The 21,103-nt window shown below is 40.2% G+C and overlaps 1 protein-coding gene across 3 annotated transcripts in view; it reads right to left on the reverse strand.

Annotated features, from left to right (window-relative positions):
- Window positions 1-19,826, reverse strand: part of MON2 (MON2 homolog, regulator of endosome-to-Golgi trafficking) — a 124,736-nt gene extending 104,910 nt beyond the window's left edge. For 2 of the 3 annotated variants that reach the window (XM_062203313.1, XM_062203312.1), the window contains exons 1-2: window positions 19,315-19,826; window positions 1,479-1,542 (exon numbers count right to left, since the gene is read on the reverse strand). In XM_062203313.1, the coding sequence (XP_062059297.1) occupies window positions 1,479-1,542; window positions 19,315-19,425 (175 nt within the window). In that variant the 5' untranslated portion in view covers window positions 19,426-19,826. The remainder of the gene's footprint in view (window positions 1-1,478; window positions 1,543-19,314) is intronic. The other variant, XM_062203314.1, reaches the window with a different exon arrangement.
- Window positions 19,827-21,103: the final 1,277 nt, after the last annotated feature.

Consider the following 21,103-nt stretch of genomic DNA (forward strand, 5'->3'; position numbering starts at 1 on the left):
CTTAAAAATATCTAGGTCATAATTTATCTTTAAATACTAATATCCTCACAGTAGCTAATCAGCCCAACATGTATCTCCCAAAACCCAACAAACCACTACCCCAACCCAACTATATACACCCTCACCTTTTACCACATCCCCCTTCTCAATATGCAGAGCATTAATTGTTGCTGTGAATAATATTATAAAATTATTAGGTGTTTTGATAGACTGTTCAAAATCAGGGAAGAAACTGTGATAAATAGATGCAATTTAAGAAAGCTAAGGTCAAATTTCCAGCAAAGTTGGGTTGTTTAATGAAATCCATTCTTGCTTCCCTCCCTAAATTGCCCCAAAAAAATCTTCATTTCATTTTGTAACACTCTGAAATCCCACTAGGGATTTAGCTGTATCCCGTTTGAAGAAAAAAAAAAAAAATGCAAAGTTTACAAGAGTTAAAGAGATTCTTTACTGTTTGGACTGTGTGTAAACAGGACTGCTTTTCTCCTATACTAGCTGAGATCAATAGTACTAGTCTAACTGAAAATGTAGTGTGAAGCAAGCAACCACTACGTATGAAATGCTTGGGAGGGAGCAGCTGGCATGGAAGCCTTGCCATATCACAGGAACACACTGCAGCAGGAAAAACAAGGGATGTGAATATGATTCCACCACTGATCATGTGACCTTGGGCAAGCAGCTTAGTATCTTTGCATCTCAATTTGATCTACTATAAAATAAGACAACATTTCACCACAGGATTGTCTTATGTAAGAGCAGCACAAGTTACCTCACATACAACTGATTCTCAAAAAAAAAAAAAAAAAAAAAAAGAAGAAGAAGAAGATACACAGACAGAGAAAGCCTATTTTCCTCTTTTCCACGTTCACTACTAAGACAAGAACAGAGGCAGAGGAGTAGAGATGGAGTAGAGAAAGGACGCCAACAAAGAGAAACTTGAAATTCTTCGTTGAAAATGAGGGTCAAACAAGAGATGGTAAGAAAACATTTGTGTTTTCTTTTCTCCACCCCACTCCCATTCTTTCTTCATAATCATACTGCTTCAGTTCCAGGTATGTAGTACATAATACAACATTATGAACTGCTTATGTTATGTTAAAGATAAAATAGGTCTTGGAATGTGGACTGAGAACCAATCTTTTACTCAGTTCAATGCAATCAATTTTAATTGAACACACCTTTTATGGGTAAGGTGCTCCTTAGGTGACTAGCAGGAGGTGGAAGATGACTAAGAAAGAAAACCTTGCCTTAGTAAGAAGTCTTAAGCTTTCTGAATTCAGAGAATTTTATAGCATTCATCTTTAGCAAACACAATCAGTTCACAATTTAGGCCCTTTACATGCTCTGTATACTTAAGAAAAATATAATAGGACATGAGGAACAGATGTTACAGAAAACTGAGGACTTTTCCTTAAAATTCTACTTTTATTATTAATCAAATTTTCATTAATTGTTGAATTTTTAATGCAAAACATTACCTGCCAAAATTTCGGTGTTTCGTGCAGCTATTGTTTTAACTTTTATTATTCCTGATTCAGCAGCCTGCAAGAATAAAAATAATTAGAACACAAAACTTACTATCAACATAAATGATGTATGGGAATGAAGTCATAAATGATAGACTCTCAAGCACAAATACAGTCAGTCACTATCACCTTTCTCATTTTCAAAATATCAGATAGTAAGACTAGTAGTAACATACATATTAAATGTATAAAATGATTGGCTTTGATAATTTACAAGCAAATTCTGCACTGAAGAATGTTGCCCTTTTCTGCCTTAAGGTGTATCTGGAATACTGCAATTTCCCATGAATTTAAATGTTCAGGAAACAAAAATATAAAAAAGTCTAATAAAAAAATTAGATTCCTCCTCTCCATTTCACACATTCCAAAATAAAAAAAAAAAAATGCTGCAAAGTCAAATCTGTTTTGGACTTAAAAATCGATTTTCTTTTTGAGAGTTAATAACAAAACACTTTGTTATTACTTTTGTTTTTAAGATTTATTTATTTACTTGAAAGAGTACACAGAGAGAGGAGAGGCAGAGAGAAAGAAAGGTCTTCCATCCACTGGTTCACTCCCCAGTTGGCTGCAATGCCCAGAGCTGTGCTAATCCGAAGCCAGGAGGAGCCTCCTCCAGGGTCTCCCACGCATGTGCAGGGGCTCAAGGACTTGGGCCATCTTCTACTGCTTTCCCAGGCCACAGCAGAGAGCTGGATAGAAAGTGGAGCAGCCAGGACTTGAACCGGCGCCCATATGGGATGCTGACACTGCAGGTGGCGGCTTTACCCACTATGCCACAGAGCCTGCCCCTGTTATTACTTTTAACATATTCATTTCAGTTTTTATAATGTATCTAAAACACTTTATCATATTACGTTTAGGTGACAGTACTTGCTAGTCATATAGCATTTCACAGAATGCCTCAAAACTGCACTGTCCAATACAGTAGCTATTAATAAATGTGGCTATTTTAAGCACTTGATGTGTGACTGGTCTAAATTGAGCTATGCTCTAAGTGGAAAATACAAACTAGATTTTGAATGCTTAGTGTTTTTTTTTTTAAAAAGGGTGTAAACTATCATCTAAATATTCTATTGATTACATGTTAAAATAGTATTTTGAACTATTGGGTTAAATTCCAGGACACTTAAAAGTTCATGGAAAAATAAAATTACTAGATAAATATATTTTGTTACAATTTTTGAAATCTATGCAGTTTTTCATAATAAAAATTTTCTGCCAAACTTTTTAGTACCAGTCATATTAATGGATTTCAAGTATTTTGTACCAAAATAAACTCATCTTTTAATTTCATTTTCCACAAATTTCTTGAAGTACCTTTGTAAATATTTCTTTCTACTTTTCAATGAAAATTTTTAAAAAATTTTTAAAAGATTTATTTATTTATTTATTTGAAAGGCAGAGTCACAGAGAGGCAATGGCAGAGAGAGAGAGAGGTCTTCTATCCACTGGTTCACTCTCCAGATGGCTGCCACAGCCAGAGCTGCACTGATCCAAAGCCAGGAGCCAGGAGCTTCTTCCAGGTCTCCCATGCGGGTGCAGGGACCCAAGGACTTGGGTCATTTTCTACTGCTTTCTCAGGCCATAGCTGAGAGCTGGATCAGAAGTGTAACAACCAGGACTTGAACCGGCACCCACATGGGATGCCGGCACTGCAGGCAGCAGCTTTACCTGCTATGCCACAATGCCGACCCCGCAATTAAAATTACAAATCTGGGTTACATTTGTGGTCCATATTTTATTTCTATTGGACAGTTCTGACATATAATACTGATATATTATTTCTATCACAGAAACTTAGAACATTTTTATCATCTAGAAACACAGTGATTCTGTAAGTATGCTGATCTCCACACCTCCAAAATTAATACATAACACTCATAAAAAGTTAGATGTTCAAATTTTCCTAGTAATTTGCTTCCTACTTACTCATGTAGTGACTGCAGCCTGTAAAGCTTAAAAATAATTATGGAAGAACACTAGCACTCTATGGGCTCTTAGTCTGAGAACAAGTGGCATAAAATAAAGAATACCTTTTAAAACTATACCATGTATAGTAGACCTTTGTCATTTTGTTGACCCTAAGCATATGAAAGGCTTGCATATTTTAAGAATCCCCAACTAATAGATATATCCACCAGAGATTTTAATATGGAGCCCAGTAGCACATAAAAGCAGAAATAAGAGAAAATTCTTTTTGACGATAGCAATAATGGAGGCAGCATCTAGTTTCTGAGAACCAGTGGTGGCCTGGAATGACCGGGGCAAGTAGTAGTATAATCCAGACCAGCAAGTCACTACTCAGTAAAGGCAAAAGCCACTACTCATTGGCAAAAGTTTCACTGTGGCTCCAGCTGTTTAGTCTCCCTTTGATCATGTACTTTTTCTAGGCTTGGCTATAGCTAATTTGTATATCTGCATACATGCATGTATTTAATTGAGAAACAGAGAGGGACAGAAACACTCCCATTTGCTGCTTCACTCCACAAATGGCTACAAAGGCCAGAACCCAGCCAGGCCAAAGCCAGGAGCCCAGAAGTGTCTCCCACATGGGCAACAGGAACTCAGTTACTTGAGCTATCATCAATACCTCCCAGGGTGATTAGCAGGAAGATGGAGTCAGGAGCTGGATCCAAGAATGGACGCTAGGTACTCTTAGTTGCAATGCAGGCATCTTGACCTCTAAGCTAAACACTTGTTCCTAGCCTTCCAATTCTGTGAACCACTCAATATCCTATTAGTAAATTTTATTTCTGTTTAAAATAGCCAGAGTCAGCTTTCATTGCTCACAACTGAAAAGCTTAATGGGTACACTAGGACATGCCCCTAAAATTTTAAGTAATGGAAATATCCCAAATTACATTAACATGGTCACTGGCACAAAAACACAGCCAGAATAAATTACTTCAGGGAAAGATTATTGATTTTCTGATTATTTGAGACAGTACATATTAGAAACACCAGAAGCTTTTCTAAAAATCTTAATGTCCCGGGTTGCAATCCATTCCAATTAAATCAGAATGACTACCAGGGGGAGTCAGGTATCAGTATTTTTAAAAATCTTCAAGTGATTCCAATACACAGTTAATATTTAGGAGACTACTGCCATAATATAAGCAAGAGATGATGCTAGACATCCAGCAGTGATGGAAGTGACCAGACTCTGGATATACTAGGAAGACGTACAAACCATACCATATCATATTTTTTACTACTGTAAAAAAATAACAAAACATTGAAATTATTATGTATACTTTATAACACACACCTGATCTCAGATTCTCAAGTAAATTTGTTACTGAGTTGGCTAAAATTTATCTGTGGTCATGGAGAAGTCCTCCAAGATCTTTTTAAAAGTTTAACCTCTCCTGCTTTCCATGGCCCTGTATATCTTGCATATGTCCCAATTCAGTATTTCATTTTGCTTTAGTGTCAACAGAGATGGAAAAAACTGAATCATCACAAATATCAATGTGGGGCCGCCGCCTGCAGTGCCAGCATCCTTTATGGGCACTAGTTCGTGTCCCGGCTGCTCCACTTCTAATCCAGCTCTCTGCTATGGCCTGGGAAAGCAGTAGAAGATGGCCCAAGTCCTTGAGCCACTGCACTCACATGGGAGACCAGGAAAAAGCTTCTGGCTCCCAGCTTCCAATCGGCGCAGCTCTGGCTGTTGTGGCCAACTGGGGAGTGAACCAGCAGATAGAGGGCCTCTCTCTCTCTCTCTTTGCCTCTCCTTCTCTAACTCTTTCAAATAAATAAATAAATCTTTTAAAAAAATCAATGTAATTTGTCTAGACTTTCTGAATTCTAGTCAATCAAATCTATTGCTTTCTTGAGAGGCAGAAAGAGAGAGAAAGAGAGGTCTTCCATCCACTGGTTCTCTACCCAGATGGCCGCAATGGCTGGAGCTGTGCCAATTCGAAACCAGAAGCCAGGAGCTTCTTCCCAGTCTCCCAAGAAGGTGCAGGGGCCCACCTGCTACTGCTTTCCCAAGTCACAGCAGAGAGCTGGATTAGAAGTGGAGCAGCCAGGTCTCAAATCGGCGTCCATATGGGATGCCAGCTCTGCAGACGGCAGTTTTACTCACTACGCCATAGCACTGGCCCCTCAAATCTTTTTTTTTAAAGGATTAATTATTGACTTATTTGAAAGCCAGAGACACAGAGAGAGAGAGAGAGAGAGGGAGAGAGAGGGAGGTTGGGAGGGAGGGACAGAGGGAAGGGAGGATTTTCCATCAGCTGGTTCACTCCTCAAATGGCTATAACAGAGATGGGCTGATCCCCAGCTAGGAGCCAGGAGTACCTTCCAGGTCTCCTACCTGGGTGCGGGGGCCCAAGCACTTGGGCTATCTTCTGCTGCTTTCCCAGGCACATTATAGAGAGCTGAATCGAAGTGGAGCAGCCAGGACTCCAACCCTCACCCATATGGGATGCAGGCACTGCAGGCAGAGGCTTAATCTTCTGTACTACAGCTCCAGCCCCAATCAAATTTTAACAGTTTATAAAACCCATTTTGTAGTATGCTAGATGCTATGTATCAGTAAAGGATTTAAAATTTGCCAGACACTGTTTTGACTTCCTGAAACAAATAGGAATGACACAAGAATGTGTGCATGTTTAACAGTTTTACACATACACACAATAAGAATTAAGAAGTACTTTTAGAAGTAGTTTCAAAGTAATGTCCTAAAAGATACACAACCACTATTTTCCTTCCCCAAATTCAAGGAATCACCAAAAGGACTGTTTCTTGCCTTAGATATAATTAGACTTATATCATAGCTCATATTTTACATCCAAGTTTGTATTATAAACATACTCTGAAAATGTAACATTTTCTCCTAGGCACCCTTGCCTTGCTGGAAAGTTCCACAATGTTTACTGACAACATTATGCTGTATATCAGGGATCCCTTGCCACTGTATCCCTGCATCATACCAAGTGGCTAGCCTGTCTTTAGGAGTATCATATAGGAACAGAGAGCTACAAACTCAATTTCCTCCCACTACTATTTATCAAATACTGTGGGAAAAAGAGTCTTTACCTTCACGCTGTAAAAGTATCCTCTACTCTGATCACACACCATGTACATCAGTAGGGGATCTACTCAGTTGCAACCAGCTACTTTTTCTGAATTGGCCCTCATGCCAAAGAAGAAAATGTTGCCAGTTCTGCAGATTTGAACTTGGATGACACAGGTTAGGAAAGTAGTCTAACATACTTCTAAGGACATTCTATCAGCTGGGGGAGAAAGCCAAAATCTTACATGCTCTGCAGAATTTAATACTTCTTATTCTGAAAATTAACCCCAAACTCAAATCTCAGCCAGAAAAATCCCTGTTTCTTCCTTCTATTAATTCCTGTTTTTCTAAACAGTACCATCATAACCCAGTCACTGACCAGATATTTGGGCTTTCTTTTCTCATCCCAAAAATCTAATCAGCCATAAAGTCTATTTACTTAAGATATTTTGTTTTGTACTTTTTTGCTTCTCAAATCCCACTTCCACATTCTTTATCCCAGGCTCAACTAAATGAACTAATGACATCAATTTAATGAAGAAGTTTCTCCACCTACAATCTTGTCCTCCACCTAGCCAGTTTTCCAATGGTTCCCCTAGTGCCCACCCCTACTAGTTTCTCAAAACTGAATAGGATAAGGACATCTTTTAGAAGGAAAGAAAAAATTTTATACACACACACACACAGACCTTCCCAGTTACTGACAATTTTAAATATGCATAAACTGTTGTACAATTAGGAATATGCCCTTTACAGCTCATAAATTATAAAGCCAACAACTTCACAGATTAGATTTAATTCAAATTAGCACTCAATTTAATGTGACAAATAATGCCTTGCTGAAATTAGACCAATGCTAATAACATGCAGATAGTTGTAGACTTATAGCTCAAGTTCTTCTGATTTGGGCAGCCATCTAGTACCACAGCCATGACAGAATCATTCCTTCCATCACTTTTTCTGTAATATATAAACTTCTGTCTATGGCTGGTTCCTGTAATACTTTAACCCATTCATCCCATAATGGTCTCCATAGAAGCTGTAAGTCCCATAGGATAAGAAGCGTCTCATTCATTTAATACCAATTAATACCAATCACAGTGCTTCTCATACAGTAGCTACATAGTAAATGTTTCTAAACAAACAAATGAGAAGTCTTAAGTAGCATCAAAAGGAACTGGTATTTTAGAGTATATATAAATGCCAATTCAAACTCACTTAAAAGGGGGGAGGAAGAGGAACCTGTCTCATTAACTGAAAAAATCCAGAAGTTTGTTCCAGAGTTTCACAATGCCATCAAGGATACAGTTCTACCTCTCTGCCATTCTCTTGGTTTTCCCCTGTTCTACAGGTAGGTTCATCCTTAGGATGCTTCAAATCTTTGCAACAAAAATGGCTAGTCTTTCTTCAACTCACAATTTCATGTAACATTATGGAAAAAAGAGTCTCCTTGAGTAACATTTCTTTAAAAATTATTTATTTTCATTTTATTTGAAGGCAGAGAGAGACAGAAAGAGACCTTCTATTTGCTGGATTATCCCTGAAATGCCCACAATAGCTAGGGCTGGGCTGGGCCAGGATGAATCCAAGAGCCCAGAACTCCTTCTAGGTTCCCATGTGTGTGACAGGGACCCAAGTACTGGAGTAATCATCTGCTGCCTCCTAGGATACAAAATTAGGAAGCTGGATTGGAAGCAGAATAGCCAAGACTCTTACCAGTCATTCTAGTAAGGGGTGTGGGCCTCCCAGGCCACAACTTTAACAACTGTACCAAACACCTGTAATCACTGAAGAAGAAAAGAAAGCTTTTCTTTCCCAGGGCACTCACTAGTATTATGTGATTTAGGCTTGAATGTAGTAGAGGAAGGGTATTATGGATGGGGAAATTTAAACTAGATTAAGCTGATCAGGGTACCTTAGAATGTGGAATAAGATTAATTCATCTTGGGGCCGGCGTTGTGGCTTAGTGGGTAAAGCTGCCGCCTGGAGTGCCGGCATCCCATTTGGGTGCCAGTTCGAGTCCTGGCTGTTCCACTTCCAATCCAGCTTTCTGCTAGGCCTGGGAAAGCAGCAGCAGATGGCCAAAGTCCTTGGGCCCCTGCACCCGTGTGGGAGAACCGGAGGAAGCTCCGGGCTCCTGGCTCCGGATTGGTGCAGCTCCAGCTGTTCCGGCCAACTGGGGAGTGAACCAGTGGATAGACGACTTCTCTCTCTCTCTCTCTCTCTCTCTCTCTCTGCCTCTCCTTCTCTCTCTGTGTAACTCTGACTTTCAAATAAATAAAATAAATCTTTAAAAAAAAAGATCAATTCCTCTAAATCCCAAGGCTTGAAAGTGAGGGAAGAGTGTAGCTTACCACTGAAGGAAGCAAAAAGGAATGGATGCTAAGGAGGGAATTAACATATGTCCACTACTAGAAATACGTACAGACTCGCAGAAATTCTTTTTTAAAAATGTTGCTTCCTGCAGTGGAGGATGGCCCAAGTGCTTGGGCCCCTGCACCCGCATGGAAGGCCAGGAGGAAGGACCTGGCTCCTGGCTTCCAATAGGCACAGCGCACCGGCCGTAGTGGCCATTTTGGGGGGTGAACTAATGGAAGGAAGACAGGAAGACCTTTCTGTCTGTTTCTCTTAACTCTGCCTGTCCAAAAAAAAAAAAAAAAAAAAAAAAGCTTCCCTTCACAAAAGCTCCTGTTCTATTTTTTTAAAACATATTCTTTACAACTTCTGTGAGAATAAAGCCTAAAACTGAAACAAATTTATCAAAGGTACAAATTAATTATTCATAGAACACAACATGAATGAAACAAGAACTAAAGAAGAAATGTGAAACTCAAGTTAATGGCAACTTATATAAAATCATGTACTCATGAGACACAAGGAACATATGAAGTTGCCTGAGGATTTTCAGATGTCAGGTAAAATTAAAAGACCTAACGTTAAGTCCATACTTCGGAGGACTGAATAGATCTAGAACACCCCCCTAGAGGCCAATATCCTCATAAAACAATTACTACATTGAAACCAGTAAAATTTTCTTCTGAAACATTCATTCAATTATTTTACAACCTTACTGCTTCAAAGTTATATATACTTAAATGGCTCCTATTCAAAACCTCTGGCACATAGGAAACAGATGAAATAAATTTTCTATAGCATATAAAATGAAAAGACTTAAATGCAGATTACACAGCAATGGCTGAAAGTATACACATGGTATGCCTGTTCTACATGGTCTTCCTTTTCTTAAAAATTTAATCTTGGGGCCAGCACTGTGGTATAGTAGCTTAAGCATCCACCTGCAGTGCCGGCATCCCATATTGAGCACTGGTTCAAGTCCCAGCTGCTCTACTCCAATCCAGCTCTTTGCTATGGTCTGGGAAAGCAGTAGAAGATGGCTCAAATGCTTGGGCCCCTGCACCCATGTGGATGACCCAAAAGAAGCTCCTGCCTCCTAGCTTCAGATCGGCCCAACTCCGGCCATTGTAGCCATTTGGGGAGTGAACTAGCAGATGGAGGACCTCTCTTCTGTCTCTCCCTCTGTGTGTCTGTAACTCTGCCTCTCAAGTGAATAAATAAATCTTTAAAGAAACTTTAATCTTTGGGTTCAGCATTGTGATACCACATGTTAAGCTACTTCCTGCAATGCTAGAATCCCATAAGAGTGCCACAATTGTTCCACTTTCAATGCAGCTCCCTGCTAATGCACCAGAGAAAGCAGCATCAGACAGCACAAATGTTTGGGCCCATCACCCAGGTTATAGACCCAAACAGAATTACAGGCTCCTGGCTTCAGCCAGGGCCAGGCCCAGCTATCGCAGCCATTTAGACAATGAACCAGTGAATGAAAGATCTCTTTCTAATTCTGCCTTTCAAATAAATAAATAAATATTTTTAAAAATTTAATCTTCAACAAGTATCTAATTAGATCTCCTAGGTATACAAATGCTTTGTCTATAATAGGATAAACACAATGAAATACTGACACATAGCTATTTAAAAAGGGAAAAAATACTTTTAAACTATAACAGATTGTTAATATAAGAACAGCAAAGAAATAACATAAAATAAGCTTAAGTGAAAATTAAGAAAGCAGAGGAAAGTATACTAGACTGACAAACTTTTTACTCCAGCAACTAGCACACAATGGATATTCAAAAATTATTTCATAAATAAATTAGTGAATGTGGAAAGAAATTAAAAAGTTATCTATAGAGTTGATTCATTCATGCAATAAATGAATGGGAGAGTTGGAAGGAATAGCTAAAGTGTATTCACTTTCACTGAGGGAAAGAAAATAGCCAAATATGACTAAGGTAAGCAACAGTGATCCATACCATCAGCAAAACAAGTGAAAGGGAAAAGGAAGATTTGAGGAAAAGATAAATTCATTTACAAGCAGTTCTACAGGAAGTACGTGAAAGATATTCATGAAGATATTCTGGTATGTGTTCAACAGGCAGCTGTAAACACTACTCTCAGTTAAAGGAAGACTGAGTGAAGTCAATAAAGGAGCCATCAGCATTAAGTGAAGCCAGAAGTTACGGGAATGGATGACAGTGCCAAGGAGATGCACAACAGCTAAGGAAGAGTTCTTAAGACGGAACTTAGGACACAATTGTATGTAAGGAAGAGGAGAAAACACAGTAGGAGAGGAGAAACAGGAACACAGAATGTTATTTAACAAAAGTCAAAGCAAGTGAATTCTAAAATAGAAAGAATGACCAACAGTAATTAACAAGGCAGATAAATGAGGGCAACACAGAAACAAGTTAAGCAAGTTTTAAAGACATTTGCACCTTGATACAATGGAAAAAAAGAGAGGCGTTAAAGATGGATGCACATGGATTCACATCCCAGTTCCTCCACTTTCCAGCTTTACTACCTTATACAAATTACCAAACCTCTCTAAATCACCATTTCCTCATCCGTAAAATGAAACATTTAAAACGCTGCACTGGAGTTCAACAGATGGAAAGTTCCTAGCCCAGAAGAAAGGCAATATTTCACTTGACCTTGAGTTAACTCCATCAAAATAAAGGCAGTTTCTCATTTATTTTTACATTTCCTGCCCTGCCTCAGACTTAGGAGACTAATAACTAAATTACAATAATAACAAAGCCCATTATTTTGTATGTGGTTGAAAATGTTACACTTGCACAAAAGAAAAAAGAGAAATCAATTCCACTTTTGAAGAATGTCTTCCTTTTAGGTTTATATGTCAGAATAACATTTTTTACTTCTTTATTTTATGTCACCAAAGTATAATGCCAAGAATCTAATCAACACATTACTAATTTCAGTTAATATGCTTTAATATTTAAAACATGGATTTTTTTTCTATTATGCTTACGTGAGAAAGAACAGAAGGGTTAAGAGGAAACTAAATATAGTACATTATAAAACACTAAACCAAGAGCTCCAGATCAGAAAGAAAAGATTGTCCAGCCCCCCTCATCGTTCACGGTCATAAGGTCCAGAAAAAGAGGTCTTAACTGAGGTCCCCAAATATCTTGTTCAATGGAAAAATCCTGTCCTGGTAAGCAGAAGACATCTCTTTGACCAGGGCTCCCTGCCTGTTAACCCAGAAAAACACTGTATACTAAAGAGCTCTACCACAGGGAACTTCTGCATTTTCAGGCAAAATCTCTGCCAAATAACATCTATCAGGCCTGAATAGGCAACAGGAACCTTAAAGTATATAGTCTGGAAAGACTACTTGTACTTGTTTATTATTGATATCCTTTCTGATTCTGCATTATGAAAAAGAAAGGAAATAAATTCCATCCAAAACCTTAATTCTGACCAACTCAACTCAAGTAGTCTTTACTCCCTTCCCTTTTCTACCACCCTTCTCTGGACTTCATCATCTTCTACCACAGGGTGTGGAACATTTTTTCTGCCAAGGGCCACTTGGATATTTAAAACATCATTCATAACCATATAAAATTATCAACTCAAAAATTAGCCTAGTATAGACTTACTTGGATTGGCCCAACTCAGGCAGTTGTGGCATTTGGGGAGTGACCCAGCGGATGGAAGATCTGTCTGTCTCTCCCTCTCCAACTCTGCCTTTCAAATAAATTAATAAATCTTTAAAAAAAAATTTTCAAGTCCCATCAGTGGTTGTCTTGGCAGTGCCTGACAAAATGATTATGCAGGTGTTATACCACCCACAAACCATTCTCCACCTCTGCATTTCTACTTAACAATCTGAAATCAATATCCCCACAATTGTCCCAACCCCTATCCCTCTAGCTCCTTCACTTCCCTCAAACTCCATTGCTCTTTGATTACACTGGTGCTTAATCCTTAACCCTTCTGTCTTCTTAAAATCAATCAATCTATTGCCTTTTTTTCTTTGAGAATTCAAACTAGATCTCACAATCTACCATCATTTCAACCACTTTTCTTGCTAAGATTCTTAAGCATTCCAAGTCTTATTTTTCCTCCACTTCTCCAAAGTGATCCACTACTTTCCTCAAACTCCCCACCACTTCTTTCATCATTAATTATTCCTAGCAACAAACTAATTTCCTATCGTATAAAGAAAACAGAGGCAACAGGCCAAAATGCTTTTACCTATCTTTCCAGTATGTTCCTCATTCCAATTTATCGTTTCAAAATTCATTTTTCCTTCTGTCATAAGATAGTATTCCTTCCCAGACTGAAATTCATTTCATACACTTATGCTCTTGAAACTCCAGCTTTTTCAGGGACTTTGCTCAAGCAAGTATTCCCTTCCTCTCTATACCTTCAACCTTAATCTGCCCAACTGCCTCTGTCCCTTTTTAATGCTGTCCTTCCCACAGTTCCTTCTTCAGCCCTGATATTCTCACTGAATACACTGTTCTTTCCAGTGTTATGTAAAAACAGATACACCTGGGCCAGCGCTGTAGTGCAGTAGGTTAATCCTCCGCCTGCAGCACCAGCATCCCATATGAATGCAGGTTTGAGTCCTGGCTGCTCCTCTTCCAATCCTGTTCTCTGCTATGGTCTGGGAAAGCACTGGAAGATGTCCCAAGTCCTTGGGCCCCTGCACCCGCGTGGGAGACCCGGAAGAAGCTCCTGGTTCCTGGCTTCGGATCGGCGCAACTCCAGCCGTTGCGGCCAACTGGGGAGTGAATCATCAGATGGAAGGCCTTTCTCTCTCTCTGCCTCTCCTCTCTCTGTGTAACTCTGACTCTCAAATAAATAAATAAAATCTTCAAAAAAAAAAATACAAATACTCCTAAAACTGAAATTCTAAACCTCATTCTTAAGTGCCAAACTATCATTTTTCAAATACCTACTAGCCAATTCTACTTGGATGTCACACACATAAATCTTAATATACACATGACTATTCATTTTCAAAAAAAATTCCTCCCCCTACATTCTTTCTTTCAGTTATCCACCTAGTTTCCCAAGCAAGAAAACTGGGAGGCATCATAAACTTCTCTCCATTATAGAAAAAGATCAACCAAGCCCTAGAAACCTTATCTGCTAAATCTCTTTTTAATCCATATTCTTTCTCTCGGTCCTATCTCAATATAAAAATCCTCCTAATTCTACTACTGCCCCCGAAAAATGCATCACTTTTTAAAATTAACTATGTTTGCCTGAATCTCAATACTCTCTAAATCTTCACATCAATAATGTCAAAATGTTACTAAGTATGAATTAGATCATATTACTCCACCTCTTTTTAATGACTTCCAGCCATCTTCTGATGGAAATTTATTTTATATGCAGTTCAGAGCCCATGTGCTATTACCTCTGCCAATAATGAACCCCACCATCACTTCACCCCAACTTCTGTTGGCTAGCATTTACTCATCCTACAAGACTCAGCTCAAGAATTACAAACTTTCTCTGATCACAATTTCAGGCTCAGTTAGATTCTCCTCACCTATTTCCACTGTCTACTGCCTGCAGATCAAAAAGATCAAAAAGATTCTATTCTGGGCCTTCGCTGTGGCATGGTCAGTAAGCGGCCACCTGACTGCTCCACTTCCAATCCAGCTCTCTGCTGTGGCCTGGGAAAGCAGTGAAAGATGGCCCAAGTCCTTGGGCCCCTGCACCCACGTGGGAGACCCACAAGAAGCTCCTGGCTCCTGGCTTCAGATCAACACAGCTTCCGCCATTGCAGCCATCTGGGGAGTGGGCCAACAAATGGAAGACCTCTCTCTCTGCTTCTGCCCCTTTGTAACCCTGCCTTTCAAATAAATAAATAAATCTTTAAAAAAAAAAGTTCTTATCATGAAAAGCCAAAAAAAAAGTGCTGAAGTCCACTGAATATATTTATCAATTACATAGAAGTGACTTGAGACAGTTTCAAAGGAATTTTTAAGGCAAAGAAAAAAAAACTTTCAAGGGCCACTGTTATGACACAGTGAGTTAAGTTGCCACCTTCAATACCAGCATCATGAATCCAGGCTGCTCTACTTCTAAGCCAGCTCCCTGTTAGTGTACCTGGGAAAGCAGCAAAAGACGACCCAAGTACTTGGTTCCCTGAAACTCATATGGGAGACCCAGAAAGAGTTCCAGGCTCCTGGCTTTGGTTTAGCCCAGTTCTGGTCATTGTAGCAATTTGGGGAGGAACCAGTGGATGGTAGATTCTCTCTCTTTCTAACTTTGCCTTTCAACTAAATTAAAAAAACTTTAAAAACAAAACTATCAAATAAATATTCCTGAACAAATAAGCTACTTCTGCTGTACTAAAAAAGCTATATGGGGCAGGCATTGTGGTGCAGAGTTAAAGCTGCTACCCACCATGCCAGCATTCCATATAGGCACCAGTTTGAGTCCTGGCTGCTCCACTTCCAATCCAGCTCCCTGCTAATGGCCTGGGGAAAGCAGCAGAAGATGACCCAAGAACTTGGGCCCCTGTACCCAAGTGGGAGACCTGGAAGAAGCTCCTGGCTCCTGACTTCAGCCCAGCCCAGTCCAGCTGTGGCAGACATTTGAGGAGTAAATCAGCAGATGGAAGATCTCTGTCGCTGTCTCTCTCTGTAACTCTTTCAAATGAATAAATAAATCTTAAAAAAAAAAAAAAAAAAAAACAACTAAGCGTCTGAAGCAGGAAGATATATGGTTAAGAACCAACAAAATATGCCAGAAAAGAGGAAGGAATTTATTACTTTTATTAATCACCAACTTTATGTTATCATTACAGAATAAAATTATAGCCACTATAAAAACAATTTGATGCAAAAGATTTATACATGAAAACAGTAAGATGGGGAAAGTACAGAAAATCCAAATACAAGAAGTTAATGTTAGTAAATAAGGCATCATCCTACATCAATACTCTTTTTTTAAACAGATTTGAAATCTTTAAAATTTATCTTATTAATTAAAAAAAGATTTATAGTCAAGCATAGGGCCAAAAAAAGTAGAATTTACTAAAAACTTGAAATAAAAACTATAAAATGTCTTGCTTCATACCACTTTATTTAAAAAGTAATGGAGAGGCCAGCATTGTGGCATAGCACATAAAGCTGCCAATGGCAATACCGGCATCCCTGGTGTGCCTGGGAAGGCAGCAGAGGATGGTCCAAGTGCTTGGGCCCCTGCCACCCACATGGGAGACCCAGAGGAAACTCCTGGCTTCTGACCAGCCAGCTGTGGTCAGTGTAGGCATTTGAGGAGTAGGCCAGAGAATGAAGATCTCCCTCTGTCTCTCCTTTTCTCTGTAAAATCTGCCTTTGAAGGGAATAGTTAATCTTAATAAAAAACAAAAAATATTGAAGAAGACATTCATACCAAAGCACAAATGCAACTAAACTATATTAAGTTCTTGAATAGCCTTAAAAATACTTCAGAATGAGTACTTCTCAAGTAATGCCCCTGTAAAGACACTGGGAGAAAGTTATTTAGCAAACCTATCTACAGATGGAAAACCTTCTTAGAAAGATTTTACATCAAGGTCTACCTAGTATCTAAGAGAAAAACAAGATTAAAAACTTACCAGTGCCTTAAAAAACAAAAGTCAAAATTCAGCATTACAATTAATTTACTAGAGAGAATTTAATTCAACCAAAATATTTTTGAAAGTTTTCACTTCCTCCTTAAAATAAATCATCACTATTAGGCTGGTTACTTCATCTTTGTTTTCATTTTTCAATCTTAGCAAATGTCACTGGTTAAGGAGTCAAGATTCTTTTATTCAACAAATTCGTACAGAGCATATACTATGTACAAAATTATGTATTGTAAACAAAATTATAAAAGAGGCCAGGGAATGAAGGAGGAAAATAGAAGTGGGGAAAGACTGATTAACAGTTACTAAGTTATCATTAGACAGGATTGAATAGTAGGGTGACCACAACAATGTATAGTATACTTCTCTGTAAAACAAAAACAAAAAACTACAACATAGGATTTTGAATAAAGAAATGTTAAATGAGCATTTACCCTGTGCAGACACTGTACAATGTATACATGTACCATGTGGTATCCCATAACATGTACAATTTTTACTAGTTCATTAAATTTTAAGAGAGGGGCCAGCATTGTGGTATAGTGGGTAAAGTCAATGCCTGTAACATCAGCATCCCATATGGGCACCAGTTCGAATCCCAACTGCTCCACCGCCAATCCAGCTCCCAGCTAATGCACCTGGGAAAAGCAGAACACAGTTCTTGGATCCCTATTACCCATGTGGGAGACCTGGACGAAGCTCCTGACTTCAACCTAGCCAAGCTAAGCCACTGCAGCCATCTACGGAGTAAATCAGTAGATGTAAGATCTCTCTGTCTCTCCCTCTCTCTAACTCTGAATTCAAATAAATAAACATTCAAATTTTTTTTAAGGGATGAGCATTTGACCTAGCAAATTTAAGCCACCAGTTAAGACAGCCATATAGGAGTACCCTGGGTTCCATACCCAGTTCAAGCTTCTGATTCCAGCTCCCTGCTAATGTAGATGCTGGGAAGCAGCAGGTTATAGCTTAGGAGTTGGGTTCTGGCCACCCATGTGGGAGATCTGGATTGAGGTCCTAGCTCCTAGATTTGGCCCAACCCAGCCCCAGCTGTTGCAGGCATCTGAGGAGCAAACCAAGATATGGAGGTTCTAATCTACCTCTCAAATTAAAAAGAAAAAAACTTTTTTTTCACTTTTAAAAAGTAGACAGATAAAATCTCAAGAATTATTTTGCCATCATCTCAAAGATCAGGTGCAATTACTAAATCTCTCTCAGTCAGTGTTCAAGTAAAAGCTAATGAGCTCTAAACGAAGTTCTAAGATTAAGAATGGATTGAGTTCTAGAACTCCTTAAGTTACTGTCTGGAACTCTGAATGCATTTTCCAGTAGAAATAATATTATAAATAGCAATTAAATTCCCAAGCTAGCCCACAAAAGCCTATAACAGAAGAACCATGGTTTTTATATGAAGTATTATATCTGGGAAAAGTCAGTTCTATAAATTATTGAAGTTTAAAACAAGACGACACTTTCTAAATGAAAGCATTTCTCTTATAACAATTCTTTAAAATTCTTTAAAGCCTAATTCGTTAAAATTATTTGTTGTAACTGTCAAGAACAGTTGATACAGAGAAAATAATAAAAATCAACATCAAAGAAAACCACTAACATCTTTCCCCAAAGCGGCACATCTGGTTTCCATCAATGAGTAATATTTGCTTACTTTATTAGAAAAATACAAGATGGAGTTTTTTTGAAGACTGATAGAACCAAAGCAGGTACTGAAAAGTCTAAAATCCATAGCTTGGTCAAGTCTTAATTATAGAGTCTTCATAATAATAAAGGAAAAACATTTAAATAAGTGTAAAACTATCAAATCTGTTGGTGAATTTTCACATTAAATGAAACTGCATAAATATTAATAGAGGAAAATAACAGCATTACTTTTAAAACCTATCACTGAAATATCTTATTTCAAAAATACAAAATGAAATTGAGCAGAGGTTTTGTTTTTTTTTTTAAACTTAAGAAATTAAAATAACATCTTAAGAGGAAAGGCCAATAATGACTAAATGCTCCAATTTCAATTCAGGAACTAGCTCCAGGATTTAAGCTGTATATATTATTAACTCAGGCTTCTCTGATAACACCCTTTTTGCTCTGACGACTTTCCCCCTGAATAATCTAATAAAGCCATCCTTTTAAAACCCCAGCCTTTAACCCCATGTTACAAACGAAGCCCGAAGCGGTTAAGTAAGACGTATTGCTAGCACTTAAACACAGGCGTAGCTGCTCTGACTCCAAACCCAAACTTTCCACGACGGCACTGGGACATCGGGATTGGAACGGTTACTGGGGGTCTGCAGTATCTGCGGTCCATCAGGTGGCTCTAGGTGTGTTAACAGTTCCTGGGACTGTTTCGAAGCTCAAAGACACACACCAGGAAGGGAAGCTGTTTCCAACTGAGCATCACACGGTCAACCCGAGGAGCACAGTGGATAGATACTAGGTTTTGGGAGCAACAAACAGTGGATGATAGGTTCCAGGAGCAACAAACAGACCTAAGTTTTTCAGGTCTGGTTTGGCCAGTCTCCTGGCCAGAACAGACGAGTGCACAATAAACCATGGCGAATTTACCGAGCCGGCCAACTCCACGAACTTCATTCCTAACCCAGGGAGACGTGACGGGAGGAGGAAATCGAAGCGCCTCACACCTCTCCGACGCGGACTTCAAAAAGCGCCTGTGAGACAACCCAGCGACTCACAAATAAGCAAAGGCGAGGGCCGAACGGAAATCAGGACTGGAGACCGGGGTGAAGACTGGGTCTGACAGGACCAGGCGCGCTCCGGCGCCCCCAGCTTACCTCCTTGACAGGTGGGAATTTCTTCTTGCACTCCAGTGACAAGGCCCGCAGGTCGCTCTGCATATTCTCCAGCAGCTTCTTCACTGCCTCGGGGCTGTTGGTGCCGGACATGATCCCACCACGTCCGAGCCGATCTCAGAGCCGCACAAATGAGCTCCAGCCCTGGCAGCTCCCAGAGACGATCGGTAGCCCCCTCGCAGAGCCTCCGACCCTCGAGCAGCCCGCCTCTGGGACTCCGCAGGGGCTCTACTGGGCCTGGGCTCCCAACCCGGAGCTTGCCGAGCGCCCCCCGCAGCCTCCTCGCAACACCTCCGGGTCCTCTCAGAGACGCCCTCCGCAGTCGCCCCGCCCCGCCAGGCTCCGCCGGCTCCAGCCGAGGAGCCCACAAGGCGGGCAGGTCCCTCCCGCTGCCGCGGGGCCAGGCCACACCGGACGTCAGCAGCCAACCTGGCAAGAAGCTTCAGCGCCGGCTTCCCGGGATCTCCAGCCTCGCCGACGCCATTAGCCGAGTCGCCCACAATTCCGAGCGCGGCCGGGACACGTCAGCCGCACTTCCGGGCACCGCGGCCACCGCCCCCGCCGCGGCCAACCCCTGCAGCGAGCCGCTTGAGGGGCGGGCCCGGAGGCGGGGCCACGCTCGGGGCAGGCCCGTTCCCGGGCGGGGATTGCTTTCCTCAGTCCCACCCCCAGTACCCTGTAGGCGTCAAGGTTCGCTTCCTTTTGGATGACAAGTACCTGAGCAGAACCCCGGAGTTTTCCTCGGCGTCACTTTTCGTATATCTTAAATTGTATTTCCTTGTAAACAGTTGGCTTTCTTTTGTATTATTCCTGATTTGTCCTTGTTCATTTCCTACCAAAATCCTCAACTCTGCACTAATGACCCCAAGTCAACGCCAACTTCTTGGTGTATTTTTTCCCTCCGAGGACCTAAAAATTCCATTGCCATTGTAAAGTGGCAGGTAAAACTGCCTTTGGTTCCAAAACTCTATGCTGGCTTCCTAGCTCACTCAAAGAAAAAGCCAAAATCCAGACTACCGGGTACCGTGCGGTCTGTCCCACCCTCTTTTCCACCTTACTCTCCCTTTCTACCACTGTATCTGCAGCTCCTGGCACCTTGTAGCTAACCGACAAAGATGTCTTGAATTAGTGCTACCGTACAAAATCAGAGTTTTGAGGCTCAATTAAGGAACTGATAGAAAAGCCGTAATTAGGTCAAAAGCTAACAGCAACATCATCATCTGCGCTCCTCGGAAGAGCCAGGTTAGTATAGTTTGCCCAAGACATGTCTCAGCTGTTGAGCAAGAAGCAGAAAAAGGAAAGCCTGAAACAGGGTGGAGGTAGGAGATGAAGAAAACCAACACCTTCAGACTGAACTGATAATACCTTTGCAGGGTGGAAGATCATGAACTATGAGATTGTCCCTGGGCTGCAATGTTGGCTCTAATGTAAGAATAATGTGATTTTTTTTCCCTTTTGATAAGAAGCAAAGCAAACATGGATAAAGGCGATAGATGAGGTAATAATAGTAGAAATCTCCTAAAACAGTAATTTGGTTTTGCTTTTTGTTTTTTTTTTTTTTTCCAAAATTCTGGGTGCAAAGTCCAGTTTCCTTTTTTTTTTTTTTTTTTTTTTGTAATTTTTTTTTTTTTTTGACAGGCAGAGTGGATAGTGAGAGAGAGACAGAGAGAAAGGTCTTCCTTTTTGCCTTTGGTTCACCCTCCAATGGCCGCTGTGGCCGGTGCATCTCGCTGATCCGAAGCCAGGAGCCAGGTGCTTCTCCTGGTCTCCC

Source organism: Lepus europaeus, chromosome 10, assembly GCF_033115175.1.
Source record: "Lepus europaeus isolate LE1 chromosome 10, mLepTim1.pri, whole genome shotgun sequence".
NCBI lineage: Eukaryota > Metazoa > Chordata > Mammalia > Lagomorpha > Leporidae > Lepus > Lepus europaeus.